This window comes from Carcharhinus amblyrhynchos, chromosome 30 (assembly GCF_965287045.1).
Source record: "Carcharhinus amblyrhynchos chromosome 30, sCarAmb.v2.hapA, whole genome shotgun sequence".
NCBI classification, from domain to species: Eukaryota; Metazoa; Chordata; class Chondrichthyes; order Carcharhiniformes; family Carcharhinidae; genus Carcharhinus; species Carcharhinus amblyrhynchos.
In genome coordinates, this window is record NC_137353.1 from 5,537,481 (window position 1) to 5,564,665 (window position 27,185).

General features: G+C 46.4%; 1 protein-coding gene across 1 annotated transcript in view; it reads right to left on the reverse strand.

Moving 5' to 3' along the window:
• The window catches only part of pgd (phosphogluconate dehydrogenase), a 31,037-nt gene extending 10,483 nt beyond the window's left edge, over positions 1-20,554 (reverse strand). Inside the window, exons 1-7 of the mRNA XM_080215369.1 lie at positions 20,477-20,554; positions 11,768-11,843; positions 10,318-10,497; positions 5,286-5,351; positions 4,140-4,258; positions 1,455-1,524; positions 54-188 (exon numbers count right to left, since the gene is read on the reverse strand). Of these exons, the coding sequence (XP_080071495.1) occupies positions 54-188; positions 1,455-1,524; positions 4,140-4,258; positions 5,286-5,351; positions 10,318-10,497; positions 11,768-11,843; positions 20,477-20,484 (654 nt within the window). The 5' untranslated portion in view covers positions 20,485-20,554. The remainder of the gene's footprint in view (positions 1-53; positions 189-1,454; positions 1,525-4,139; positions 4,259-5,285; positions 5,352-10,317; positions 10,498-11,767; positions 11,844-20,476) is intronic.
• Between the last annotated feature and the right edge of the window lie 6,631 nt (positions 20,555-27,185).

The following is a 27,185-nucleotide window of genomic DNA, read 5'->3' on the forward strand; positions in this document are numbered from 1 at the left end:
CAGAGGTGTGTCCTTGGAAGGGAACTACAACAGCACAGATACAGCATGCTAACCTTCGCCATTTCGTCATGGTCCATGTGGAGAATATCCTTCATCAGGTGATAAGCCTCACAGATTAACTGCATGTCCCCATACTCAATACCATTGTGCACCATCTTGACAAAGTGACCCGCTCCGTCATCGCCCACCTGGAGAGATCAAACATAGATCAGAACCACTTCCATCTGGGCTTCACTAAACTACAAAACACCGTTACAATTTAACTATACATCTACTGCTGCAATCTCTATCAAATTCAGCAAGAAAAGAGAACCCAATATATAAAAAAAAAGTAATTAATGATCATGTTAATTTCAAAATTGTCTAACCTCTTACTGCAATGCTGGAATTATGGGGAAAAAAAAACCCAAGTGGATGCAGCGGTAATATCACTGGACTAGTAAATCCAGAGGCCCAGGCTAATGCTCTGGGTACCCGGGTTCGAATCCTACCACAGCCTCTGATGATATTAAAAATCAATTAACAAAAATCTGGAATTGAAAATTCGTACCAGCAACGGTCACTGTGAAATATTCACCTGGTTCACTAATCTCCTCTAGGGAAGGAAATCTGCCATCCCTACCTGGTCAGGCCTACATATGACTCCAGACACACAGCAACGTGGTCGATTCTTTCACTGTCTTTCTGAAATGGCCCAGTGAGACAGTTCAAGACAATCAGGGATGGGTAACAAACGCTGGCCCAGTCAGGGACACCCACATCCCATGAGAGGATAAAAAAAAGGATAACAAAATTCTACTCCACAGGCTGATATTTTGCACATACACAAGCACAATTACATTCGTCAAAAAGCAAATGAAAATTTAGTTACTGAAGAAAGGACCATTTTTGCCACAGTTTTTCACCTTCACTTATCAGGACATTTCACAAGAATACAATGCAAGGGAAATCGACAAAGTTATACTGTATGAAAAGAGTGCACAGATTGGTTGGCAAGTAGAGACTTTGCAGTGAAAAATGCACCAGTTGATGATGACTGACAGTTAACTGCCGATAATTGCGAGAAATTTAAAACCAGACAGCTCGACTCTGATTAGTCAAGGCATTGCTCCCAGGGATTGACCAGTAAACAGCTTTCAGTCACGCGTTTTGTTTCTCTGAAACAGGTGCAACACATCTTTATCTGCAAAGAACAGGTTTGCATGTTAGCATGCATAGCGCCAGTACACGGCCAGCCCGACTGACAATCTTACATTGGGTGTCAGGGTGATTCTTAGCACAGAGAATTATTTAGCAAATGTTGTCCCTTTACAGAACTGAAACATGTCTCACTCTTGAATCTTGGAGTTTGAACCTTCTCAGAATAAATCTGTTGATTTCTCCCACAAGGTGAAAAACTTTGACAAGTTTTTTCAGCAACGCTCAGACAGACTTGAGACTGAGTTGAGACTTACCCATTCACAACAGGCCTCGCCAGTCCCAACCTTGGCAGCAATGCTCTGGAAGATGTCCTTGATGTGAGGCCTGTGAGAGGTAGATAGAACATAAGAACATGAGAAATAGGAGCACGAGTAGGCCGTCCAGCCCTTCGAGCCTGCCCCGCCATTCAACAGGATCACGACTGATCTGAAGTGGATCAGAAAGCAGAGTTGAACCTGACTAATCTGTCCACACAGACACCCACCCCTCCCCTCCCCTCTCCCAGCAACACCGCATTGCGCAACTAGTGAAAGACTCATAAATCAAATCAACAAAAAAAAATCACTGGAAGCTGTCACCAAGACACTGAAAACCTCAGGGCAAATGAAACAAACACCTCTCCTATAAAAGATGAACGCTGATAGAGGATTCCTGATTTAAACTTTATACTTATCCATCATCACACGGGAGCAACACGATTTTTTATAAAAGCGAACCCTTCAGCACGGTGAATTAGGGTATACGTTACGGACATCACAGTTCACACTTGGCATTTACTGCAAAGTTTCATCAACATTAACCAAACTTTGTGTTAAATTTCCTTTCCTAGCCTGGGTGAACGAATTCTTCCCGAATTTTGTTAAATCTTGGTTGCAGTCGAGCACCGCGTGTAAAAAAAAAAAGAGAATCCCACATTTTATTTTATTTTCCACATTGCACACCCTGGATATTCTCCCTTCCACCTTCAGTCAGGAAAAAGGTCTGAGCTCACGTACCAACCGACTCAGGAACAGTTTCTTCCCTGCTGCTGTCAGACTTTTGAATGGACCTACCGCGCGCTGAGTTGATCTTTCTCTACACCCTAGCTGTGACTGTAACGCTACATTCTGCACCCTCTCCTTTCCTTCTCTATGAACGGTATGCTTTGTCTGCATAGCACGCAAGAAACAATGCTTTTCGCTGTATGCTAATACATGGGACAATAATAAATCAAATTTTTCTTTGCTCCCAATCTTTGTTTCAATCACATTTGAGATTTCAAGCATCCACCTCTCTCTCTCTCTCCAACCCCATTCTGAAATGAGGTTGTTCCTCTCCCACCTGCTCAGTGCTTCCCACTGCATCATTACTGGGACAGAGAGGATGACAATTCACACGTTCGTGTGCAATCTCACTGAAAACACATTCAGAATTCTCAGAATGACAAAAATCGGTTAAGATTTTGCTGACAGCATTCTAACCTGAACACAGCTGATCAGTGCTGAAGGAGTGTCCAGTCCCACACACAGGAGATTAGGATGCACTGTCTCATAGAAACTAGAGGCATGAGGTGGCCATTTGGCCCTTTGAGCCTGCTGCGCCATTCATTTTGGCCACAGTTGGTCATCAAATTCAATATCCTGATCCCTTTCCCCCAATATCCCTTGATCCCTTTAACCCCAAGAGCTATATCTAATTTCTTCTTGAAATCAGAATGCTTTGGCCTCAACTACTTTCTGTGGGACTGAATTCCACACATTCACCACTCTTTGGGTGAATAAATTTCTCCTCACCTCAGTTCTGAGAGATTTACCCCTTATTCTCAGACAATGACCCCTAGTTCTGTACTCCCCCCACCACTGGGAACATTCTTTCTGAATCTACCCTGTCTAACCGTGTTAAAATCTTATAAGTTCCTATGAGGTCTCCTCTCACTCTTCTAAACTCCAGTGAATATAATCCTAACCAATTTAGTCTCTCCTCATTGGACAGGTCTGCCATTCCAGACATTGGTCTGGTGAACATAAGAAATAGGAGCAGGAGTAGGCCATCTAGTCCTTCGAGCCTGCCCCGCCATTCAATAAGATCATGGCTGATCTGAAGTGGATCAGTTCCACTTTCTCCCCATAACCCTTAATTCCTTTGTCTATCAGAAATCTATCTACCCGTGACTTAAATATATTCAACGAGGCAGCCTCCACCACTTCAACGGGCAGAGAATTCCAGAGATTCTTTGAGTGAAGAAGTTAACCTTTGCTGCACTTTTATAGCAAGGATTTACAATTTACAACTCCCAGATTGTGGAGTTTTTCATCTCCCCTGCTCCAGATTATTACCAGATCATCAACCTTGGACAACAGAGCCTCCCCCAGGATCCCTTCAGATGTCAATCTGTGATTGGCTGGTAGGTGAGCTGCCTGGAATAACTACGTTCCCCCCCCCCCCCCTTCCCCACAATCCTTCCATCCTTGGTCAGGCGATGGGTTCTGAAGAGCAGCAAATCATCCTGATGGGAACAGAATCGTCCCCCATCCTGGGCAAGCCAGTGACTGGAGCTGTAGCCCTCACTGTGGCCATAGTAAATAAGCGGAGATGTCCTGTCCCTCACCGGCCCCACACTCAGACTGGGTATCAGGCCCAAAGAATAAAGTTACTCTGGGTTAGTCAGTAACAATGCTCGAGGTGTGGACACGAAACTCATCCAGTGGAAGGGACAGCTCAGCATTCCACCGTCACAGAAGCTGTTGGAGTGGGAAAATCCTCTTCAACTAAAGCACTAACTAACAGAGGAATATGAGAAAAGCAACTAAAGATGATATTTTATATCAGAAGCACCTCACAGATTAATCAGTATAGCCAGAGTTCAGTTCCAGATATTAACAGTTCAGAAATACTCGCATTTTTGTGGATTATTAAAAAAATAACAGGAAGCAATCGTAATTAACCGGATGACGACATACCAAGCCTCTTTGTGACCACCAGGCATTAGAGAAGGACCGTATCTGGCACCATCTTCTCCACCACTGACACCACTTCCAACAAATAACAGGCCCTTGGCTTTCAGCTCCTTACATCTCCTCTAGCGGGGGGAGAAATAAAGAACATTGTTCACATCCCAGCACCGACAGACACACCGTTTCGTTCAACAATTAAAGAGTCCGGGAGCAGCACAGCATTTACCAAATCTTTCACTGCCTCTGGGACGTTCCGTTCCAGCTCACAGTGCCGGCTGGGACGGTTCCATGTTGTACAATTTAGGCAAGAAGTCCAAAGATGGACAGGTCAGGTGGATTGGCCAGGGCAAATTTCTCCTTAGTGTCCCAAGATTACTGGGAGGGAAGTGGGGGTGCGGAGGTTATCGATCAGAGAGTCAGTGCAGACTCGATGGGCCGAATAGCCTCCTTCCGCACTGTAGGGATTCCACACAGGCAAAACGTAAAAACACTTAAATGTTAACAATCTTTTGGAGAGGTTTGCACACAGTTTATCTACAGATTTTTTTTGGATTTAATAACTACAGATTTTGGGATCGCTGTTTATTAAAATCAGGAGAAAAAAAACTAAATCGATAGAATAAAGAAAGTTACAAACTATTGCCAGAAGCTTGGGGGGGGGAAAAAGGGGGAATTGTAGGTTCTCCATTAAACACTTCTCAGAAATACTGCACATCTGGAGGAACTTCACCACAATCTTTCAATAATTAGTAAAGTTTCATCAAGTTACTCAGTCACGTTTTGTGACACGCGTGTCAGTTTTAATATTCCCATAATCCACACGGATCATGGAGATTACCAATGTAAATAGATGGTGGTGTAATTATACCCTCCCACCACTAGTGATGCTGCAGCACCATTTATTGGAGGGCCTTGCACAGTGCGGCATGTTTAGATAAACCAAATCCATTCGAATTACTGGCATGGCCATCGTAACAGAAATAACACCAGCAGGCACAACTTTAAGAGTGGGGATTGAATTCCACCTCCTTCCCTCCCCCATCCAGTCTCCCCCCCCCCAACTAAACCCCACCCCGGCCCCCCACATCGACCGAGAGATGGGTATTAAGATTGTGTGTTAAACCGGATGGTTCTGGAAGGTCCGATACTAACCGTTGTGTCGTTGTATTCAGAGTTCCCACCGTCAATGATGATGTCGCCCGTCTGCAGCAGCGGGACCTGGTGAGAGGGGAACAAAACGATTCCGTTAGCAGAGGGAGAATATAATTAAAAAGAACTGACCGCTGATCCGGAGGAGAGGTTACCCCGCCTGCCCTCTCCGGTATAACCGGGGTCACAGGCAAAAACCCGAAGAAAGGGGCAGGATGCTGGCACAGCACCAGGGACCCGGGTTCAATTCTGACCTCAGGTCACTGTCTGTGTAGAGTCTTGATGTGGAGATGCCGGCGTTGGACTGGGGTAAACACAGTAAGAAATCTCACAACACCAGGTTAAAGTCCAACCAGTTTATTTGATAGTAAACCCACAAGCCCCTTCTCTGATCAGAACCTTGCACACACCTAACGAAGGAACAGTATTTCCGAAAGCTTGTGGGTTTACTATCAAATAAACTGGTTGGACTTTAACCTGGTGTTGTGAGACTTCTCACTGTGTAGATCCGAGATTCTCCCCGTATCTGTGTGGGTTTTGTCCGGGTGCTCCGGTTTCCTCCCACAGTCTGAAAGACGTGCTGGTGAGGTGCACTGACCCGAACAGGCACCAGAGTGTGACAACTAGGGGAATTTCACAGTAACTTCATTGCGGTGTTAATGTCAGCCTTACTTGTGACTAATAAACTTTTTTCCTCCCAAAGTCCAGAGACGGGCAGGTTAGGCGGACTGGCCATGTTAAATTGACCCTTAGTGTCAGGGAATTAGCAGGGTAAATATGTGGGGTTACGGGAATAGGGCCTGGGTGGGATTGTGGTCAGTGCAGACTCGATGGGCTGAATGGCCTCCTTCTGCACTGTAGGGATTCTATGAAATGGGATTCAGAGGCCAGGCTCCTCCTTGGAGCAAAGAAGGTTTTATTCTAACGACTGGATTGAGGAAAACCCGACAATAGTTTAATATCAGGTGCTGGCCTTCATAGCGAGGGGGATTGAATATAAAAGTAGGGAGGTCTTGCTGCGGCTGTATAGGGCATTGGTGAGGCCGCAGCTGGAGTACTGTGTGCAGTTTTGGTCGCCGTACTTACGCAAGGATATTTTGGCCTTGGAGGGAGTGCAGAGGAGGTTTACTAGGCTGATGCCGGAGTTGAGGGGGTTGAACTATGAGGAGAGGCTGAATAAACTAGGCTTGTACTCGTTAGAGTTTAGAAGAATGAGGGGAGATCTCATTGAGACGTATAAGATGATGAATGGGATGGATAGGATAGAGGTGGAGAGACTCTTCCCGCTCAGAAAGGACAGTAGGACTAGGGAGCACAGCCTCAAGATAAAGGGGGGGGCGGTTTCGAACGGAGTTGAGGAGGAACTTCTTCACTCAGAGGGTGGTGAATCTCTGGAATTCTCTGCCCGTTGAAGTGGTGGAGGCTGCCTCGCTAAATATTTTTAAGACGCGGGTTGATGGGTTCTTGATAAGAGAGGGGATTAAGGGTTATGGGGAGAGGGCGGGAAAGTGGAACTGAGCAGCGACAGATCAGCCATGATCTTATTGAATGGCGGGGCAGGCTCGAAGGGCTAGATGGCCTACTCCTGCTCCTATTTCTTATGTTCTTATGAAATTGTTTTGATGGTGATTAACCAGACAGCATTGGTTTAGGGCAAATACAAGAAAGGAGATTTATGAGGATTTTGCCACCCAGGATTGGTAAAATTGCAGCTGTGTGTAAAGGTTGGATAGACTGGGGTTCTTCCCGTTACAGAGAGCCGGCTGAGGGGAGATTTGATTGAGATTCCCTAAATTATGCGGAACCCGGGTAGCGTGGATAGGAAAGGCCTGTTTACTTTGGCAGAGAGGTCAGTGACAGATTTAAAGTGATCGGGAGAATGATTAGAGGGAAGGTGAGGGAAGCTTTTTCACCCAGAGGGTTGCTGAGGTCCGGAACTCTCTGCCCTGAAAGGACAGTAGAGACAAAAACCTTCATCTCATTTAAAACTGAAGTTCCATAACCTGCAGGGTTACAGGCCAGAGGTGAGAGATTAGGCTGGGCAGCTCAATTTTCAGCTGGTGTATAATCGATGGGCCGAGCGGCCTCTGTCACTGTGCGTCTGTGCCAAGAAGCAGACTTGGTTACGATATAAACAAAGCTAACCGAAAATTCTCCTTTCTAAACACATTCCAACCATCAGATAAAAAGATCAGTCTGAAAAATTGCCCCATTTTAGAGGCAAAACGTAATTTGTATATTTTACATATTTTAGTGTGTAGGAGAATCTGGAACGAGGAGTACCTGGGTAGTGGCCCATTTAGGACAGAGAGGTGGGACAGTGGTTAGCACTGCTGCCTCACAGCGCCAGAGACCCAGGTTCGATTCCGGCCACTTTCTACGATACAAGAAAAGAAATTCTTCTCCCCAAAAAAAAAACAGCACTAGTTGTTGTGATTGGCAAAGGGTGCAGAAACAGATTGAAGAAAAGTGGTTGGTATTTGAAGGTAAAACTTCACTTTTCGGGAAGAGAAGGGAGGTGGGATTGATTGGGTAGCTCCACCAGAGGGCTTGCACGGGCATGACGGACCAAATGACCTCGTCCTGTGCGAGATCATTCTAGAATTTGACTGTAAAGCTCAGGTTGACAATGCCAAAGTCCGACGGAGGACAGAGCACAATGATTAGACAAAGCGTCACTGGGCCACGAGAGGAGACTGAAGGAATAAGGATTTCCTAACGCAGATACGGGAACACGGAAGATCAGGGAGAAAACCAAACGGAATCCTAACTGAAAGGAGAGACGTTCCCTCGGCTGTAATTAAAACCCGAGGGAAGAGCCAACAGTGACATTCCTTCCCGGAGGGCAGCAGCAAACAGCAACTCAGAGCTCCCGGGATTGTACTGCATTAAGGGCAAGGTATCATTGGCGAACATCAAATAATCAACTAGCAGCCAAATAAACGGTTCTCAAAATACCTGAAACGCATTCCTAAAATGCACCAGTAACCAGCGAATGGACAAATAGGCCACTCAGCCCCTCGAACCTGCTCTGCATTCAATAAGACCATAGCTGGTCTGGTTATAACCTCAACCCCACATTCCTGCTAACCCCCAGTAACCTTTCACCCCCGTGTTAATCAAGAATCTCTCCAGCTCCGCCTTAAGAAGACTCTGCTTCCACTGCCGTTCGAGGGAGAGAGTTCCAGGGACTCTCAACTTCCGAAAAAAAAAAATCATAGAATCCCTACTAAAGGAGAGGCCACCATTCGGCCCATCGAGTCTGTACCGACTATAATCCCACCCGGGCCCTATTCCCACGACCCTCATTCACGCTGCTAATCCCCCTGACGTTAGGGTCAATTTAGCACGGCCAATCAACCTAACTCACACGGCTTTCAAACTGTGGGAGGAAACCGGAGCACCCAAAGGAAACCCACGCAGACACAGGGAGAGTGTGCAAGCTCCACTTACACAGTGACCCAAGCCGGGAATTGAACCCAAGTCCCTGGTGCTGTGAGGCAGCAGCGTTAAGCACTGTGCCACCTCTTAATTTAAGCTGGTATCCCTAGCTCCAGATTCTCCTACATACTAAAATATGTAAAATACACGAATTACATGTTGTCTCTAATTTTTCAGACTATGAAAATCTTTTTAGCTGATGGTTGGAATGTGTTTAGAAAGGAGACATTTCGGTTTGCTTTGTTTATATTGTAACCAAGTTCTCTTCTTGGCCCAGATGCACAGTGGCAGCCATGTGTACCATCCACAAGATGAGCTACAGAAACTCACCAAGACTCCTTAAACAACACTTTCCACAACCTCCGCTGCCTAAAAAGACGAGGGCAGCAGATATATGGGAACGCCTGCAAATTCCCCTCCAAGCCGCTCACCATCCTGACTTGGAAATATATCGGCCATTCCTTCACTGTCAAAATCCTGGAACTCCCTCCCTAACAGCACTGTGGGTGTACCTACACCACATGGAGCGGTTCAAGAAAGCAGCTCACCCACTGCTGTCTCAAAGACAATTAGGGATTGGCAATAAATGTTGGCATGGGCAGCAATACACACATCCAGTTAAAAGAATCAATGTAAAAGGGAGAAAACATCTATTTGTAACAAACAAGTTCTTCCATTAGACTGTGGCACAAGCTAGATTAGGGGCTGGACGTTACACCCTCAAACTTTGCGTTTTCTTCAGTTTATCACAGTAAGAGTTAGGGGTCTGTGCAGTAAGGAGTTGATAAAGAATCTCTGCTAACCCTACCCTGCTTTGCAATGCCATGTACGAGGGGTACAACAGACTGCTTACTGGTGGCCATTCTGCAGATACATTTAAAAATGTGCTTTAGGGATCGGAGCGTCGCTGGTAAGATCAGGACGTGTTAGCCATCCCTAACTGCCCTCGAGATGGCGATGGGTAGCTACATCTTGAACCACTACAGTCCACAGTGCTGCTTCTTTTCTGTATTGGGCTGATACCAGTGATCATTTCAGAGGGCAGCTAAGAGGCAGCCACATTGTACCAGACCAGGCAGGGGTGACAATTTCCTCCCTCGCAAGTCATCAGTAAACCCACGGGTTTTTAAACAAAAATCTGGTAGTTTCAGGGTTAGTAACAAGTCCAGCATTTTAGTCCAAATTAACGATAGAACTGTTCCGAGTTGCCATGGTGGGATTAGAACCGGCATCACTAGGGTATTAGTCTGGGCCTCTGGGTTACTAGCCCAGTAACAGCACTGCTTACACTGCCTGGCAGGAAGTGTGGGGAGATGAAGCAAGCAGTTTGGCATCTTGACTTTCAGAATGAGTAATAAAGACCAACCACACTGGCCAATAGGGACACGGGCTGGGAGTTGAACTCAAATGGGGAAATAAGGAAGAGGAAAGGTTGTGCGTTCTGGTACGAGGGTAAATGCCTTGACCACTCCTGTTCCCCTGCTCCCCACACAGCCCTTAAAACAGATCCTTTCCTGCCTCGCCCAGCAGAGGGTTCCGGACGTCGCATTTTGTACAATAATCCCAAACAGAACCTGCGCTGGAGTCAACGTACCAGCTTCTGGATGAAGTCATCGACTGCCTGGCCAGCCTTGACCAGAAGGACAATACGCCGAGGGGTCTTCAACTTGGAAACCATCTCCTCCAGGCTGTGAGCGCCAACCACCTTGGTCCCTTTGGCCTCGTTTTGCAGGAAGCTGTCCACTTTGGAGACGGTTCTGTTAAAGGCACAGACCTACAGCAACAATAAGTTAACACTCTCTCCAACACCTTATTACAGTACAACCCCGTACAGCTAGCACCCCCTGTCGGAATACACAATGAAACCTGCACCATCAGGACATTAAAACTGTTTCACGGGAGTGTTGGGAGCAGTAAGCGGCAGGATTATAGTTCACAATCAGGAGAACAGTCTTCACATTCATGGAGAGACTCCTGGAGTTTATCTGCATCCTGGCTCCTGATGTCAGGCCTCAGCAGAAATAAACTCAGCAAGTTTCAATCCTGTTCACCTCACCGTGAGAAAGGCCTACGTCACGAAGCTCTTACTAAGATTCATCCCCATCCCTTCTTTATGCACAAAATCCCTCAGAAAAACCACATTCATTCAAAACCAGAAGCTCATGAGGATACAGAGAGTGCGCTGAGCACGTGCGTTGGTGAGACAGCGAGAGATAAACCAGACCATCTTCCACAAACATAGAAACTAGAAGGAGTAGGCCATTCGGCCCTTCATGCCTGCTCCGGCCTAAAATTGGGTCATAGGCACTATATAAATGCAAACATCTTTTAACCAGGTAAACGGAAAATGATTTGAAATATCCACTGATTTATAAGACCATAAGACAGAGGAGCAGAATTAGGCCACTCGGCCCATCGAGTCTGCTCTGCCATTCTATCATGGCTGATATTTTTCTCATCCCCATAGCCCCTGATCCCCTTATTAATCAAGGGCCTAACTATTTCTGTCTTAAAGACACTCAATGACCCGGCCTCCAAGCCTTCTGCGGCAAAGATTCACCACTCTCTCTATCTGAAGAAATTCCTCCTCATCTCTGTTTTAAAGGATCGTCCTTTTAACCGGAGGTTGTGCCCTCTGGTTCTAATACATTCATTCATTATGAACATGGCTGATCATCCAATTCAATATCCTGATTTCCACCCCCCCTCCTTTCCCCATATCCCTTGAGCCCCAAGAATGACATCTAAGTTTCTTCTTGAAATGAACACAAACAGAATTGGCACAACCCATTTACCCACCGACAGCCAATGGCCTTCCTGCCAGCCACACTCTGGCAATGGTAAATTAGCAGAGAGACAGGCAAAAGGACAAAAACAAGCAAAACCTTTCATTTTACAGCCTGTCACCAGGTCCCCCTGTCACACAAACCGCACTGCATTCAGTGAGTAATGTTTGGGACACGCTCAGTGGTTTAACAGCAGTCAGTGAGAGCACAGCAAGGTGGCAGTGAATGGAATCGAATTATCATTCAGTTCACACTTACCACAAAACCATGGTCGTTCATATTTAAAATCAGGTTCTGGCCCATCACGGCCAGTCCAATCAGGGCGATATCAGCTCTGTGAGGGGGAGAAAGAGAAAAACATGGTCACTTCTTAATCTCGCTTAGATTTATCCTTGAATCAGGAAGTGTGAGTGGCAGCATCGCTGTCGCCTGAATTCCAAGGAAACAAGAAAAAAAGTCAAAGGGTTATGGGGAGAGGGCGGGAATGTGGAACTGAGCCACGACAGATCAGCCATGATCTTACTGAATGGCGGGGCAGGCTCGAAGGGCTAGATGGCCCACTCCTGCTCCTATTTCTTATGTTCTTAAGCAGCAAGTGATAGAACAAAAAGTGATCCCACAATCCTTGGATCCGATCTAAGTTCTGCAGTAATCCTGCTTGGTAGCTTCTCCAGGTTGACACCTTGTTTGCAAGTATGCCTGGTGCTGCTCCTGACACATCCTCCTGCACTGAACCAGGATCGATCCCCTGGCTTGGTGGTAACAGTGGATTGAAGTAATGCCAGGCCACGCGGTTACAGATCGTGGCTGAGTACAATTCTGCTGCTGCGTCTCGAGGATGCCCAGTTTAGAGATGTTTGATATCTGTTTCATTTCGCATGGTGGGAGGGCCACACAATATGGAGAGTACCCTCAATATGAAGGAGGACTTTGTCCGCACAAGAGTGGTCACTCCTGCTGATACAGTCAGGATGAAAATGTGGCAACAGGTGGATTGGTAAGGATGAGGTGACGGAATACCACAATGCAGAAGAGACCCTTCAGCCCATCAAATCTGCACTGATGCAGGAAAGGCCCTGACCTGCCCACCTAATCCTGCACTTGGCCCATTGCCCTGAATATTATGGTGTGCCAAGTACTCATCCAGGTCAAGTATGTTTTTCCCTCTTGTTGGTGCTCTCACCACCTGCTGTGGATCCAGCCTGGTGAACGTTCCTTTAGTTAACTCGGTCAGTAAAGTGTTTCTGAGCCACTCTTGGTGACGATTATCAAAGTCCCCCACCCAGAATGCATTGTGCCCTTGTCGCCCTCCAACTGTTGTTGGATTTGAAAAGGCACCAATTCATCAACTGAGAGCAGGGCAGTGGGTGGTCATCGGGGGGGGGGGGGGTTTCCTTGTCTATTTTTGACCTGATGCCACAAGACTTCATGGGGTGTGGCATTAACTCCCTCCTGACTGTACATCACGGTGATCTCTGGTGGGTCTGTCCTGCCAGTGGGACAGGATGTATCCAGGGATACTGATAGCAGTGTCTAGGTCACAGTCTATAAGGTACAACCCTGAATTTAGCGATGTCATTCTGATGCTCAGCTACTCAATTTCCCAATTTCGGAAACCCCCCCCCTCCCCCAAGATGTCAGTAAGGATGAGTTTGTAGGTTTGAAAGGGTTGGGTGTGTCCTTTTCACAATGGCTTCATGATCATCATTACCGGCATTAGCTTTTAATTGGACAGAATTAAATTATGAATGCAACTTAAATTTCATCAGCTGCCTGGGTGTGATTTGAACCCACGTCCCCCAGCGCATTAGCCTGGGCTGCTAGTCTAGTGACATTACACTGAGCCACCACCAGTCCTTGCCCACAGGCTTTGTTAGGAGGGTTACACAAGGTATGGGTATTTATAGTTGAGTGGATAATATAAAAGACCTTTCAGAGTGAACTGGACTCCCAATTTCAGTTAGTCACATGGTGGTTCTTATAATTGGAATGGTCAGCTCAGGGCCAGGCTATTTAACCAGACCATAATATGCTCCATTCAAGTCTCCTCCCACTTTTTTCATCCATATCTACCATGGTAACCCAGGGGACCCTCATTTGCATAGACGAGTATCTACGTATTTAACTAGACAAAGTTGCTTCAAACACTCCCTGCGGTAGCGAGTTCCACATTCTCATCACTCTCGGGGTAAAGAAATTTCGTCTGAATTCCCTATTGTAGCATTGGATGCAGACAAAGTCAGCTGGTACATTAAATGATAGAACAGTCTTTCCAAAACTTGAGCTTTTAGTTTTCAGGCCTTGATGTGTTGCTAAGGACCTGGATCAGAATCCCAAGTTACATTAGGAAGCCAGAATAGACCCGAACCACTTTCTTCTTGACATAAATGTGGCAATAGGATACTTCACTCTGGGAGTAATTCAGCAGAAAAACTAGGGATCTTTAATAGTAAAATAAACTCTATTTAATAACAGTTTCAGTATAATGCTAACAAAATGAACCAGCTTAACTCTTAGAAGTTGAACAATGGTTAAAAAATGAAGAGAAACAACTTCAATTTCCAACTTATTACTGTTTCAGTTCCAAATAAGCACAATCCATGCATAAATCAAATTCACTGTTAAACAAATAGCTAGCAAACACTGGCATATTTACTTTAACATTTGTTAACAGTCTTTTAGAGATAGACTTCCAGAAGTCTGCAAAATCCTCCTAACTTCAACCAGGCTTCAGCTGCAAACCAAATTGCTTTATTCCAAAACCTTTTCTGTCTGCACATAATCCACATCACCTCATGACCCTGTCAATCACCCGACTCAGAAATCCCAGTGGAATTTAAGTAAACAAAAATCTATTAGCTCTGTCCTAAGTAAACACTACATCACTACAATAAGTAATTATCCTGCTCAACCCTCTCAGCATCTGAGCTGTATTCCTTCCAAACATACTGACCGCCTATAGGAAAATGTTACATTTTTAAACATTCCCCTTAAATATAAATATATCAACAGCACAGTATCAGTGTCCATTCTATTCTACAATAGTACACAATGGCACATCTTCAGATGGTCTGTGACTTTGTCTGAATCGTGCCCACGATCAGAATGCAATCTCCAAGAGAAACTGACGAGAAATGGCTGAAAATTTCTGGCTTGTGGCCAAACTGTTTGTGTAAACGCACAAGTGATGGCTCATCAGGGAAACGCTGTCCTTCATGTAACTCTGGGGACTGTATGAGGGGCTGGAGAATTGTTTCATAACAACAGGCATCTGCTCCGTACAAAGGGATGGAAAAGAGAACAATCCCATTCGGATGATTTCAGGAGATATTCTGGAGAAAGTAATGGCATTTTTTCCAATGAAAGGCACCTGTTGCCAATGGGCAGATCATTTTCACCATTCAGGGGAACTCAGGATGGGCAATAAATGCTGGCCTTGCCAGCGACGCCCAGGTACCAAGAATGAATAAAAGAAATGTTTTGTTTGAGTTAATAAATGACCAATTTCCCTGACCCAGGCAGCTGGAGATTGTCCCCAATTATCTTGGAACAGTGGGGAAAGGATAGGGTTTCTGGATGTCCATACTGTGAGGACAGGATTATTCACCCTCCTCCTCTCCCCTCTCTGCCCCTCGACCAGAATCTTAAACCTCTCCTCCTCTTCCCTGGAACCTGAAAAACCCCAGCATCCTGAACCAGACTGAATCAGCAGCAACACTCGGTACCCTTGCTCATACATTAGAAGTTGAATTTTATTGCATCCTGTTGTAACACACTTATAAATTTATGAACAAAAAATATTTTGAAAAAAACATGATCAACAAGGTGAGACGGGGATGAGAAAGACAGAGAGCACGCTTGCTCTCAAATTCCAGAAATGGAAATTATCATAGAATCTTATAATGCAGAAACAGGCCATTCAACCCACTCAGTCTACACTGGCCACAATCCCACCCGAGCCCTATCCCCATAACCCTATGTATTTATCACACGAATGCCCCTAACACTAAGGAGCAATTTTAGTCTGGCCAATCCACTGAAGCAACACATTTTTCGGACCATGGGAGGGAACTGGAGCACCCGGAGGAAACCCACGCAGACGTGGGGAGAATGTGCAGACTCCACACAGACAGTCACCCACACCGGGAACTGAACCCAGATCCCTGGCGTTGTGAGGCAGCAGCGCTAACCACTGTGCCACCCCGATTCTTCACTCTTGTGGAAGGAAGATAAAAGCCATTGCAGAACTGTTTTGTAAAAGGTGCAATAAGGTACGTCCCAGCCCAGTACTGCTGGTTTACTCTTGTGTAACTGCCTTGCCCCTCCTTGAATGTTACAGTTTTAGTCAGGAGGCAAGTTCAATTTGATTATTCATGTTCATTTCCTCGTTTGCACAACTTCCCCTAGCCAGAGAACTATATTATATTTAGCCAAACACTCGTAACAAAACCCAAAATACAATATTGCAAAACAGCACAAAAGCTTTAAACACAGGACGAGGATCCTCAGGATATGAGGCAATAACACAGTCATTTGGTTAGCTTCTGACCTGGAATTTCCTGGTACCATCCCACCTACCAAATCAGGAACTAAAAATCTTTCAACTTGCTACAGAAGTACTATTCAAAGATTCAACTTTAGTGACTCCTTACACATCTGTCACTGAAACACTGCAGCTAAAGTTACAGAGCGATACATCAGAACATTACAGCACAATAGGAAGCCATTTGGCCCATTGTGTCTGTGCTACATAAAATATATTCAAACTTGCACTGTAAAATATTAAAATTACTGCTGTCAGGGATTGCACGATGGGATACCTTTTGAGAAAGGTTTATTCAATGCTCAAAAATGATCAGATCTGCATGACCACTGATTGAGAGGGACGTTTCCAACATTTTTGGAGATAGTGAAATAGTGGTATTATTACTAGACTAGTAACCCAGAGAGTGGGTTACTGCTCCATAAGACATCAGAGCAGAATTAGGCCACTCGGCCCATCAAGTCCACTCCGCCATTCAATCATGGCTGATACAATTCTCATCCCCATTCTCCTGCCTTCTCCCCGTAACCCCTGATCCTCTTATTGATCAAGAGCCTCAGTGACCTGACCTCCTCAGCCTTCCACAGATTCACCACTCTCTGGCTGAGGAATTCCCTCCTCATCTCAGATTTAAAGGGGCCAGGAACCTGGGTTCAAATCCCACCATGGCAGCTGGTGGAACATAAATTCAATCAATAAAATCTGAAATTGAAAGTTAGTCTCAGTAACGGTGATCATGAAGCCATCGCAGATTGTTGCAGAAATAGTGGGTGGTGCAGTGGCAAGCAATATTGCAACACAGCGCCCGGGACCCAGGTTTGATTCTGGCCTTGGGTCACTGTCTGTGTGGAATTTGCACATTCTCCCCGTGTCTGCATGGGCTTCCTCCAGTTCCCTCCCACAATCCAAAGAAATGCAGGTTAGGTGGATTGGCTGTGCTAAATTAGCCCTTAGTGCCCCAAGATGTGCAGGGTAGGTGTACTGGCATTGCTAAATTGCCCCTTGGTGCCCCAAGATGTGCAGGTTAGGTGTACTGGCCATGCCAAATGCATGGGGTGATAGCGATAGGGTGGGGAGGTTGGGTCTGTGTAAGATGCTCTTTTGGTGAGTTGGTGCAGTGTAGGGACTTAATGGTTCCATCTGGTTCACTAATGTCCTTTGGGAAAGGAAATCTGCCATCCTTATCTGATCTGGCCTACATGTGACTCCAGACCCACAGCAGTGTGGCTGACGCTTAACTGCCCTCTGAAATGGCCTAGCAAGTCACTCAGTTTCAGGGCAATTAGGGATGGGCAACAAATGCTGGCCTTGCCAGTGGGCACGCACATCCCTTGAAAGTGTGTGTAAGACTTTCAGGAACATTTGACAAAGGGATTTTACAAATGGTGTCTCTGCACCAATAAACGAAATAATCCACATGTCAACATAGCATCTCCTTCAAGAAACTAAACCAGGCAGGGAAAACCGCTTCTGTCCAGCTCATAGACAGCTTTCACTCGAGGTCAGAGAAACTTAAGGCCAGTTTCCTTTTTACCGTTCCTACTCCAGCTTTCAAAATACAAATAGTTCCTCTGAGGCCTCACTAATCAAAGTTGATTTCTTCACTGAGACAGCCAAGTTCTTAAATTGGAAGGTTGAGATTTACTGGGGCTCTTTAGAACTGTTTAACTTTGCGGTTTGAGTTTTGAAGTTTTTTTGTTCCCTTTCAGAGGAGAATTATTCTGATCGTCTGCGTTCAGCTGAATCTGTGCTTCCATTTAGATATCGATGGAAAGACAATTTGAGTTATAACGAGCGGCCAGATAGGCTGGGAATTTTTTCTCTGGAGCGTAGGAGGCTGAGGGGTGATCTTAGAGGTCTATAAAATAATGAGGGGCACAGATCAGCAGAATAGTCAACATCTTTTCCCAAAGGTAGGGGAGTCTAAAACAGGCACAGGTTTAAGGTGAGCAGGGAGAGATGCAGAAGGGTTCAGAGGGGCAACTTTTTCCACACACATATTGGAGGTTGAAAACTCCTTTCCTCCTTGTCCCGCAGAACCCAGGGAGGAGAGACTTTGGAGAAAGTTGCTTTTGCACCATTGTCGCAAAGGTGGACAGTGGAGCTCAGAGAAGCATATTATAAAATCCTGATCAAAGTGCTCAGGAGAAACGGCAGAGATTTGAGAGTAACCTTCAATTATCAGCAAATGATCCGAGAGAGACGGCAGGTGAAAAGCAATGGAATTTCCGAAAAAAGTGGATAAATAGGTAGAAAAGAAAAATAACGTGAAAGTAGAGAGGGAACAGAATCAACAAACAGGAACTTGATGGGCTAAACAGTTACCTTCTGCATTACAAATGTTATCATTCTCCCCATGCAGCAAGTTCCCAGTGCAACAGGACAATGGGAACTGACAGCACTATGTCTTGAATACAAAACTAATCCCAGAGTCCAGCATCCACTCCATTATGTACTCAACATTTCAAACATTCTGGCAACTTTTCATTAAAATACACAACCGCTGTACTCCGTGCTCTGACAATCCTCTCTGTGTGGCCATTTCTAACTGGCAGTGGCTCCATCGAACTGGCTTCTCAACCTGTTACTGTGAAACTCTTCATTCGTGTAAGAACTGGGCAAGGCCGAGCAGCTTGTTGATCTTCTCATTCCCTTTCCAGGAACAGGCAGCTAGCCCAGAAACCCGGCGAGAAATGGAGGAAAGTGACTTGCGAAAGGAATATGGGAAGAAGGGAAAAGGAAGTTGACTAGTTTATCAGTCAACTCTGCATTCAAATGTACAGAATCAGCCAGGAAACAAACATAAAAATGTGAACAAAGCAGCAAACAAAATACTGTGAATAACACAGAAACAGCAGACCCTGGGCTGAGTAGACTCTCGGTACTGAGGGCAATACCCACTCACCAATACAGGGGGATACCCCCTCAATGAGGGTGATGCTCACACAGAGCAATACCCACTCACCGAGTGCAATATTCACTCTGAGGATAACAGTCACACACAGGGCAATACTCATTGAGGGTAACACTCACTCAGGCAGGGGCAAATACTCCCTCAATGAGGGCAATACCACGTTGTGTTTGCTGCTCAAAGCCCTGTATATTTGAAATAGATTAATAGAGTTTTTTTAATGAATAAAGTATATTTTTGGTTAATAAAAAAAAATACTCACACAAGGCAATACTCCCTCAGTGACGGCAACACTCCCTCTCAGAGTAATACCTCAATGAGGGTAATACTCCCTCACACAGGGTAACACTCATTGAGGGTGACACTGAGGGTAATACTCCCTCAGTGAGGGTGATATTGAGGGTAATAATCAGGGTAATACTCCCTCAATGAAGGTGATACTCGGGGTAATACCCCCTCAGTGAGGGTGATACGTGGGGTAATACCCCCTCAGTGAGGGTGATACGCGGGGTAATACCCCCTCAGTGAGGGTGATACGCGGGGTAATACCCCCTCAGCGAGGGTGATACGCGGGGTAATACCCCCTCAGCGAGGGTGATACGCGGGGTAATACCCCCTCAGCGAGGGTGATACGCGGGGTAATACCCCCTCAGCGAGGGTGATACGCGGGGTAATACCCCCTCAGTGAGGGTGATACGCGGGGTAATACCCCCTCAGTGAGGGTGATACGCGGGGTAATACCCCCTCAGTGAGGGTGATACGCGGGGTAATACCCCCTCAGTGAGGGTGATACGCGGGGTAATACCCCCTCAGTGAGGGTGATACGCGGGGTAATACCCCCTCAGTGAGGGTGATACGCGGGGTAATACCCCCTCAGTGAGGGTGATACGCGGGGTAATACCCCCTCAGTGAGGGTGATACTCGGGGTAATGCTCCCTCAGTGAGGGTGATAGGGTAATACTCCCTCAGTGAGGGTGATACTCGGGGTAATGCTCCCTCAGTGAGGGTGATAGGGTAATACTCCCTCAGTGAGGGTGATACTCAGGGTAATACCCCCTCAGTGAGGGCGATACTCGGGGTGATGCTCCCTCAGTGAGGGTGATAGGGTAATACCCCCTCAGTGAGGGCGATACTCGGGGTGATGCTCCCTCAGTGAGGGTGATAGGGTAATACTCCCTCAGTGAGGGTGATACTCGGGGTAATACTCCCTCAGTGAGGGTGTTACTCGGGGTAATGCTCCCTCAGTGAGGGTGTTACTCGGGGTAATGCTCCCTCAGTGAGGGTGATAGGGTAATACTCCCTCAATGAGGGTGATACTCGGGGTGATGCTCCCTCAGTGAGGGTGATACTCGGGGTAATGCTCCCTCAGTGAGGGTGTTACTCGGGGTAATGCTCCCTCAGTGAGGGTGTTACTCGGGGTAATACCCCCTCAGTGAGGGTGATACTCGGGGTAATGCTCCCTCAGTGAGGGTGTTACTCGGGGTAATGCTCCCTCAATGAGGGTGATACTCACTCAGCCATGGTGATCTCTCCGCTCAGTGGCTACAAGGAGCCGCTGCTGCGCGTTTGTTCCATTCGGGCCCCACCCCCGCCTCCCATTGGCCGGTTCCCAAATTGCTACATGGCCTGCTCCCGGAAGTCGCGCTCTGATTGGTCAGCGCCGCCTGTCAATCACAGCCACCCGGAAACTCCGCGGCCGAAGCAGCGGAAACTGCATCCATCGTGGTCCCGGGGGGAGGCACCGGGGCCCGGGGAGCCAGCCCAGCCTGAGCCTCAGGCACACAGCCAGGCCTGAGCTCCAGCCCCCTCAGCCCCACCCCGGGGCGCTGAGCCAGGGACAGGCCCAATCGACTCAATCTGCAATCGATTGCTTGGGGCGAATGGCCTGAGCTGCAATTTCTTGCAAGTCAACATGACTTAACATTTTGGACACAGGGTGACTGGCAGGGAGCTGGGCACAGGGAGACTGGCAGGGAGCTGGGCACAGGGAGACTGGCAGGGAGCTGGGCACAGGGAGACTGGCAGGGAGCTGGGCTCAGGGTGACTGGCAGGGAGCTGGGCACAGGGAGACTGGCAGGGAGCTGGGCACAGGGAGACTGGCAGGGAGCAGGGCACTGACAGGAAGCTGGGCTCAGGGTGGTCGGCAGAGATTTGAAAATTGTTGAATGTGTCAAGAAGGCGATAGATATATTTCTAATAAACAAGGGGATGTGGGGAACGGGCGGGGAGATGGATTGGAAACCAGGGAGAGATCAGCCCTATAATAAGATCAAAACAAATGACTGCGGATGCTGGAATCTGAAAAAACTTAAAGCTCAGCAGATCTGACAGCATCCGTGGAGAGAGAATAGAGCTAACGTTTTGTGTCTGGATGACTTTTTGTCAAAGATCAGCCATGATCTGAGTGAATGGCGGAGCAGGCTCCAAGGACTGAATTTTCCTACCCCGCTTTTTGTTCCCATCTTGGGACTGTGGGAGGAAACCCATGCACACCCAGGAAACGTGCAAACACAGACAATGACCCAAGCTGAGAATGGAGCACAGGTTTCTGGCACTGTGAGGCAGCAGTGCTAACCACTGTGACACCGTGCTCTGGAGCCAGCTGGAATTCTCTTAATACCAAATTTCTCCTTGCGTACAAGTGGGGGGCGGTTGTGGAGCTAACTCTCTCATCACAGCTACCAGTTAAGTTCGTTCGTATAAGCACCGTGAAATGGGAGTTGAAACACAAGGTGCTGGAAAAGGTGCTGAGCAGGTCTGGCAGCATCTGTGGAGAAAGAAGCAGAGTGAATATTTTGTGTCTAACCTGACTTATTCAGAACTGCAGAAGGGAAAACACCCAATCAATCTGGAACGTCAGGTTTAGCCAATGAACATCGGCCTTCTTGATGTCATCAGTCACCAGTTCAGCCAGAGCCTGATTCACTCGGATCAAAGGTCATCAACCTAAACTTTGGGTTCAACCTTTAGCCACTGATGCAATTTTATGCCAAAATATTTGTTCCCCATCACCATTCCACCCACCCCCTCCAAGGCATTTTTTAGTTGCGAGGGTGATAGTCCAGGTAGTTAATATCCATTCGAGGGTTCTCCAGTCAGTGTGCAGGTCCCTGCAGGAAGGAAGCGCTGTGATTGCCTGGGGATGACCTCCTGACCACATTCTGGGACCAGTGCTCAGGCCAGCATGGGGATTTTTTATTAAAGATATTAAAAAGTTGGGAAAAGGTGCCTTCTCACACTAACTACCAGTGGCACCCTGTTGCTTCAGAGCTGGAGGGCATCCTATGGCCCATAAGATATAGGAGCAGAATTAGGCCATTCAGCCCATTGAGTCTGCTCTGCCATTCGATCGTGGCTGATATGATTTTCATCCCCATTCTCCTGCCTTTTCTCAGTAACCCTTGATTCCATTCCCAATCAAGAATCTATGAGTGTCTTAAAGACACTCAATGACCTGGCCTCTCTGACTTAATGAGCTGGTCTCCACAGCCTTATGTGGCAATAAGTTCCACAGATTCACCACTCTCTGGCTAAAGAAATTCCTTCTCATCCTTCAGTTTTAAAGGAACGTCCCTTCATCCTGAGGTTATGCCCTCAGGTTCTAGTCCCTCCCACTAATAGAAACAGCCTCTCCACATCCACTCTATCTAGGCCTCTCAGTATTCTGTAAGTTTCAATTAGATCCCCCCCTTCATCCTTCTAAGGTCCATTGAGTATAAGCCTAGACTCCTCAAACGCCCCTTACATGACAAACTCTTCATTCCTGGGATCATTCTTACAAACCTCCTCTGGACTCCCTCCAAGGCCAGCACATCCTTCCTAGGCAAGGGACTCAGAATTGCTCACAATACTGTAGATGGGGTCTGACCAGATCATTATACAGCCTCAACAGTACATCCCTGCTCTTGTATTCTAGCCCTCTAGAAATGAATGCTAACATTGAATTTGCCTTCCTAACTGCCAACTGAACCTGCACGTTAAACTCGAGAGTCGTGAAGCAGGACTGCCAAATCCCTTTGTTCTTCAGATATCCAAAGCCTTTCCCCATTTAGAAAATAGCCTACGCCTGTATTCTTCCTACCAAAGTGCATAACCTCTCACTTTCCCACTTTGTATTCCATCTGCCACTTCTTTGCCCACTCTCCTCGCCTGCCCAAATCATTCTGCAAGCTCCCCAATTCCTCAACACTATCTGTCCCTCTACATATCTTTGTAGCATCCACTAATTTAGCGACCATGCCCTGATTTCCATCTTCCAGATCATTAATGTATTTCGTGAAAAGTTGTGGTTTCAACTGACCAAACCCAATGGAACACCACTGGTCACATCCTGAAAAGGGCCCCCTTATCCCCACTCTCTGCCTTCTGTCTGTCAGCCAATTTTCTATCCATGTGAGTACATAAGAACATAAGAAATAGGAGCAGGAGTAGGCCATCCAGCCCCTCGAGCCTGCCCCGCCATTCAATAAGATCATGGCTGATCTGTCGTGTCTCAGTTCCACTTTCCCGCCCTCTCCCCATAACCCTTAATCCCCTCGCTTATCAAAAACCCATCAACCCGCGTCTTAAAAATATTTAGCGAGGCAGCCTCCACCACTTCAACGGGCAGAGAATTCCAGAGATTCACCACCCTTTGAGTGAAAAAGTTCCTCCTCAACTCTGTTCTAAACCGCACCCCCTTTATCTTGAGGCTGTGCCCCCTAGTCCTACTGTCCTTTCTGAGCGGGAAGAGTCTCTCCACCTCTATCCTATCCATCCCCTTCATCATCTTATATGTCTCAATGAGATCTCCCCTCATTCTTCTAAACTCTAATGAGTACAAGCCTAGTTTATTCAGCCTCTCCTCATAGCTCAACCCCCTCAACTCCGGTATCAGCCTAATAAACCTCCTCTGCATTCCCTCCAAGGCCAAAATATCCTTGCGTAAGTACGGCGACCAAAACTGCACACAGTACTTCACCTCTAACACCATTGGCTCTAAGCTTATTTAGCAGCTTCCTGTAAGGCACCTTATCAAAGGCTTTCTGGAAATCCAAATAAATCCCATCCAATAGCTCTCCTTCGTCTAACTTCTTCGTTACCTCCTCAAAGAATCCTAACAGATTTGTCAGACGTGACCTCTCTTTGATGAAGTCATGTAGACTCAGTCCTATTTTACCTTGCATTTCCAAGTACTCCGCAATTTCATCCTTATGGACTCCAAGATCTTATCCACAACCAAGGTCAGGCTAACTGGCCTAAAATTTCCCTTCTGCCTCCCTCCCTTCTTAAACAGGGGTGTTACATCAGCCTTTTTCCAGTCCTCTGGAAGCTCTCTGACTCCAGTAATTCCTGAAAGATCACCATCAATGCCTCCACAATCTCCTCAGCTATCTTCTTCTGAGCTGTACTCCATCTGGTCCAGGTGAATTATCCACCTTCTGCTCTTTCAGCTTCCCTAGTTCCTTAGTGATGGCCATTATATTCACCTCTGCCCCCTGACTCTTGAAATTCTAGCGTGTTACTGGTGTCTCCCGCTGTGAAGACTGATACAAGTACCCATTCAGTTCCTCTGTCGTTTCTTTGTTTCCAAGCAGACGCTATGACAACGGATGAATGAACATCGCTCGACAATCACCAGGCAAGACTGTTCCCTTCCTGTTGGCGAACACTTCAGCGGTCGCGGGCATTCAGCCTCTGATATTTGAGTGAACGTTCTCCAAGGCGGCCTTCACAACACACTACAGCGCAGAGTCACTGAGCAGAGACTGATAGCCAAGTTCTGCACACATGAGGACGGCCTCAACCGGGATCTTGGGTTCATGTCACACTATCTGTAACCCCCATGACTTGCCTGAACTTGCAACATTTCACTGACTGTCCTGTCTGGAGACAATACACATCTCTTTAACCTGTGCTTAATGCTATCTCCACTCACATCGTCTGTACCTTTAAGACTTGAATAATAGATTAGCTGTAAAGACTCACATTCTAATCACTATTCTGTAAACTGTGTGTGCCTTTATATGCCCTGTTTCTGATCAGAACTTTCCACTCACCTGACGAAGGAACAGTGTTCCGAAAGCTCATGGGTTTACTATCAAATAAACTTGTTGGACTTTAACCTGGTGTTGTGAGACTTCTTACTTTGTCTCCCAATTCTACTTCTCCAGCCTCATTTTCCAGCAGTCCATTGTCCATTCTTGCCTCTCTCTTACCTTTTATATAATCTAAAAACACTCTTGCAATCTTCTTCCATATTCCTGACTCGCTTACCCTCATTTTTCATCTTCTCCAGTCTTATATTTTCTTTTAGTTAGCCTCAGCTTCCCAATCCCAAGTTTCCCAATCCTCTGGTTTTCCACTATTCCTCGCCTCACGGTATGCTCTTTCCTTTGCTTTTCCAGACTTCCCTTATCAACCATGGTTGCCTTGTCCTCCCCTTAACAAGCTTCCTTTTCCTTGGAATGAATTTATGTTGTACCTTCTGAATTATCCCCTTTGAGAACCTGCCTTCAGGTGAGTGGCTGTTTCCCCACACTCTGAGCTTTTGAGTCTGATGGTGTCCACAGGGAAAATCCAGCCAGGTTTCTCTCTCCACAGATGCCACTGCTGAGTTTTTTTTGTCTTTGCTTCAGATTTACTCCATCAGTTGTCCAATCCCAAGGCTAATAATTCCTCTACCAACACTAAACATTGTATAGCTGTTGTTATGGGTGCCCAGAATTTATCAAGTTACCATTGCTAATATGCTCTGCTTCACGACTCCTGTCCCCCAGCATCCCCCACGCCCCCCCGCCCCCCACCACCACCACCACAAGGGTACCCCACTTTAAATCAATGTCAGCGAGATCAAATAAGTCTTTACTATAAACCACCTGGCTGCAACGGTTGGGGAATTTTTGACAGCTTCGCCCAAATCCGATTGTTGCTTTAATCTGATCATTTTACTTCCTGCTTGTGATCTACAATTGATTACAAACTCCAATCTTACATGTTCATCAGATCCAAAACGGCATCTTATAGAACATTACAACGCAGTACAGGCCCTTCGGCCCTCGATGTTGCGCCGACCTGTGAAACCAATTTAAAGCCCATCGGACCTACAGTATTCCAATATCATCCATATGTTTATCCAATGACCATTTAAATGTCCTTAATGTTGGCAAGTCCACTGCTGTTGCAGGTAGGGCATTCCATACTCGTACAACTCTGAGTGAAGAACCTACCTCTGACATCTGTCCTATATCTATCACCCCTCAATTTCAAGCTATGTCCCCTCATGCTAGCCATCTACATCCAAGGAAAAAGGTTCACACTGTCCACGCTATCTAATCCTCTGATCATCTTATATGCCTCTATTAAGTCACCTCTTAACCTTCTTCTCTCTAATGAAAACAGCTCAAGACCCTCAGCCTTTCCTCATAAGACCTTCCCACCATACTTGGCAACATGCTGGTAAATCTCCTTTGCACCCTTTCCAATGCTTTCATATTCTTCCTATAATGCAGCAACCAGAACTGTACGCAATATTTCAAGTGCGACCGTACCAGAGTTTTGTACAGCTGTAACATGACCTCATGGCTCCTAAACTCAATCCCTCTACCAATAAAAACTAACACACCGTATGCCTTAACAACCCTCAACCCTATCATCTTGGGTGCCAACTTTCAGGGATCTATGCATATGGACACCGAGATCTCTCTGCTCAACCACACTACCAAGTAACTTACCATTAGCCCAGTACTCCCCATTCCTGATACTCTTTCCAAAGTGAATCACTTCACACTTTTCCACATTAAACTCCATTTGCCACCTCTCAGCCCAGCTCTGCAGCTTATCTATGTTCCTTTGTAACCTGCAACGTCCTTCCGCACTGTCCACAACTCCACTGACTTTAGTGTCATCCACAAATTTACTAACCCATCCTTCTACACCCTTATCCAGGTCATTTATAAAAATGACAATCAGTGGCCCCAAAACAGATCCTGTTTTAGGTGTACTTGTGGTACACCGCTAGTAACTGAACTCCAGGATGAACATTTCCCATCAACCACCACCCTCTGTCTTCTTGCAGCTATGATGTGGAGATGCCGGTGTTGGACTGGGGTAAACACAGTAAGAAGTCTCACAACACCAGGTTAAAGTCCAACAGGTCTGATACTAAACCCACAAGCTTTCGGGGTTTGCCCCTTTGTCAGGTGAGGACTTTAACCTGATGAAAGGCAAACCCCAAAAGCTCC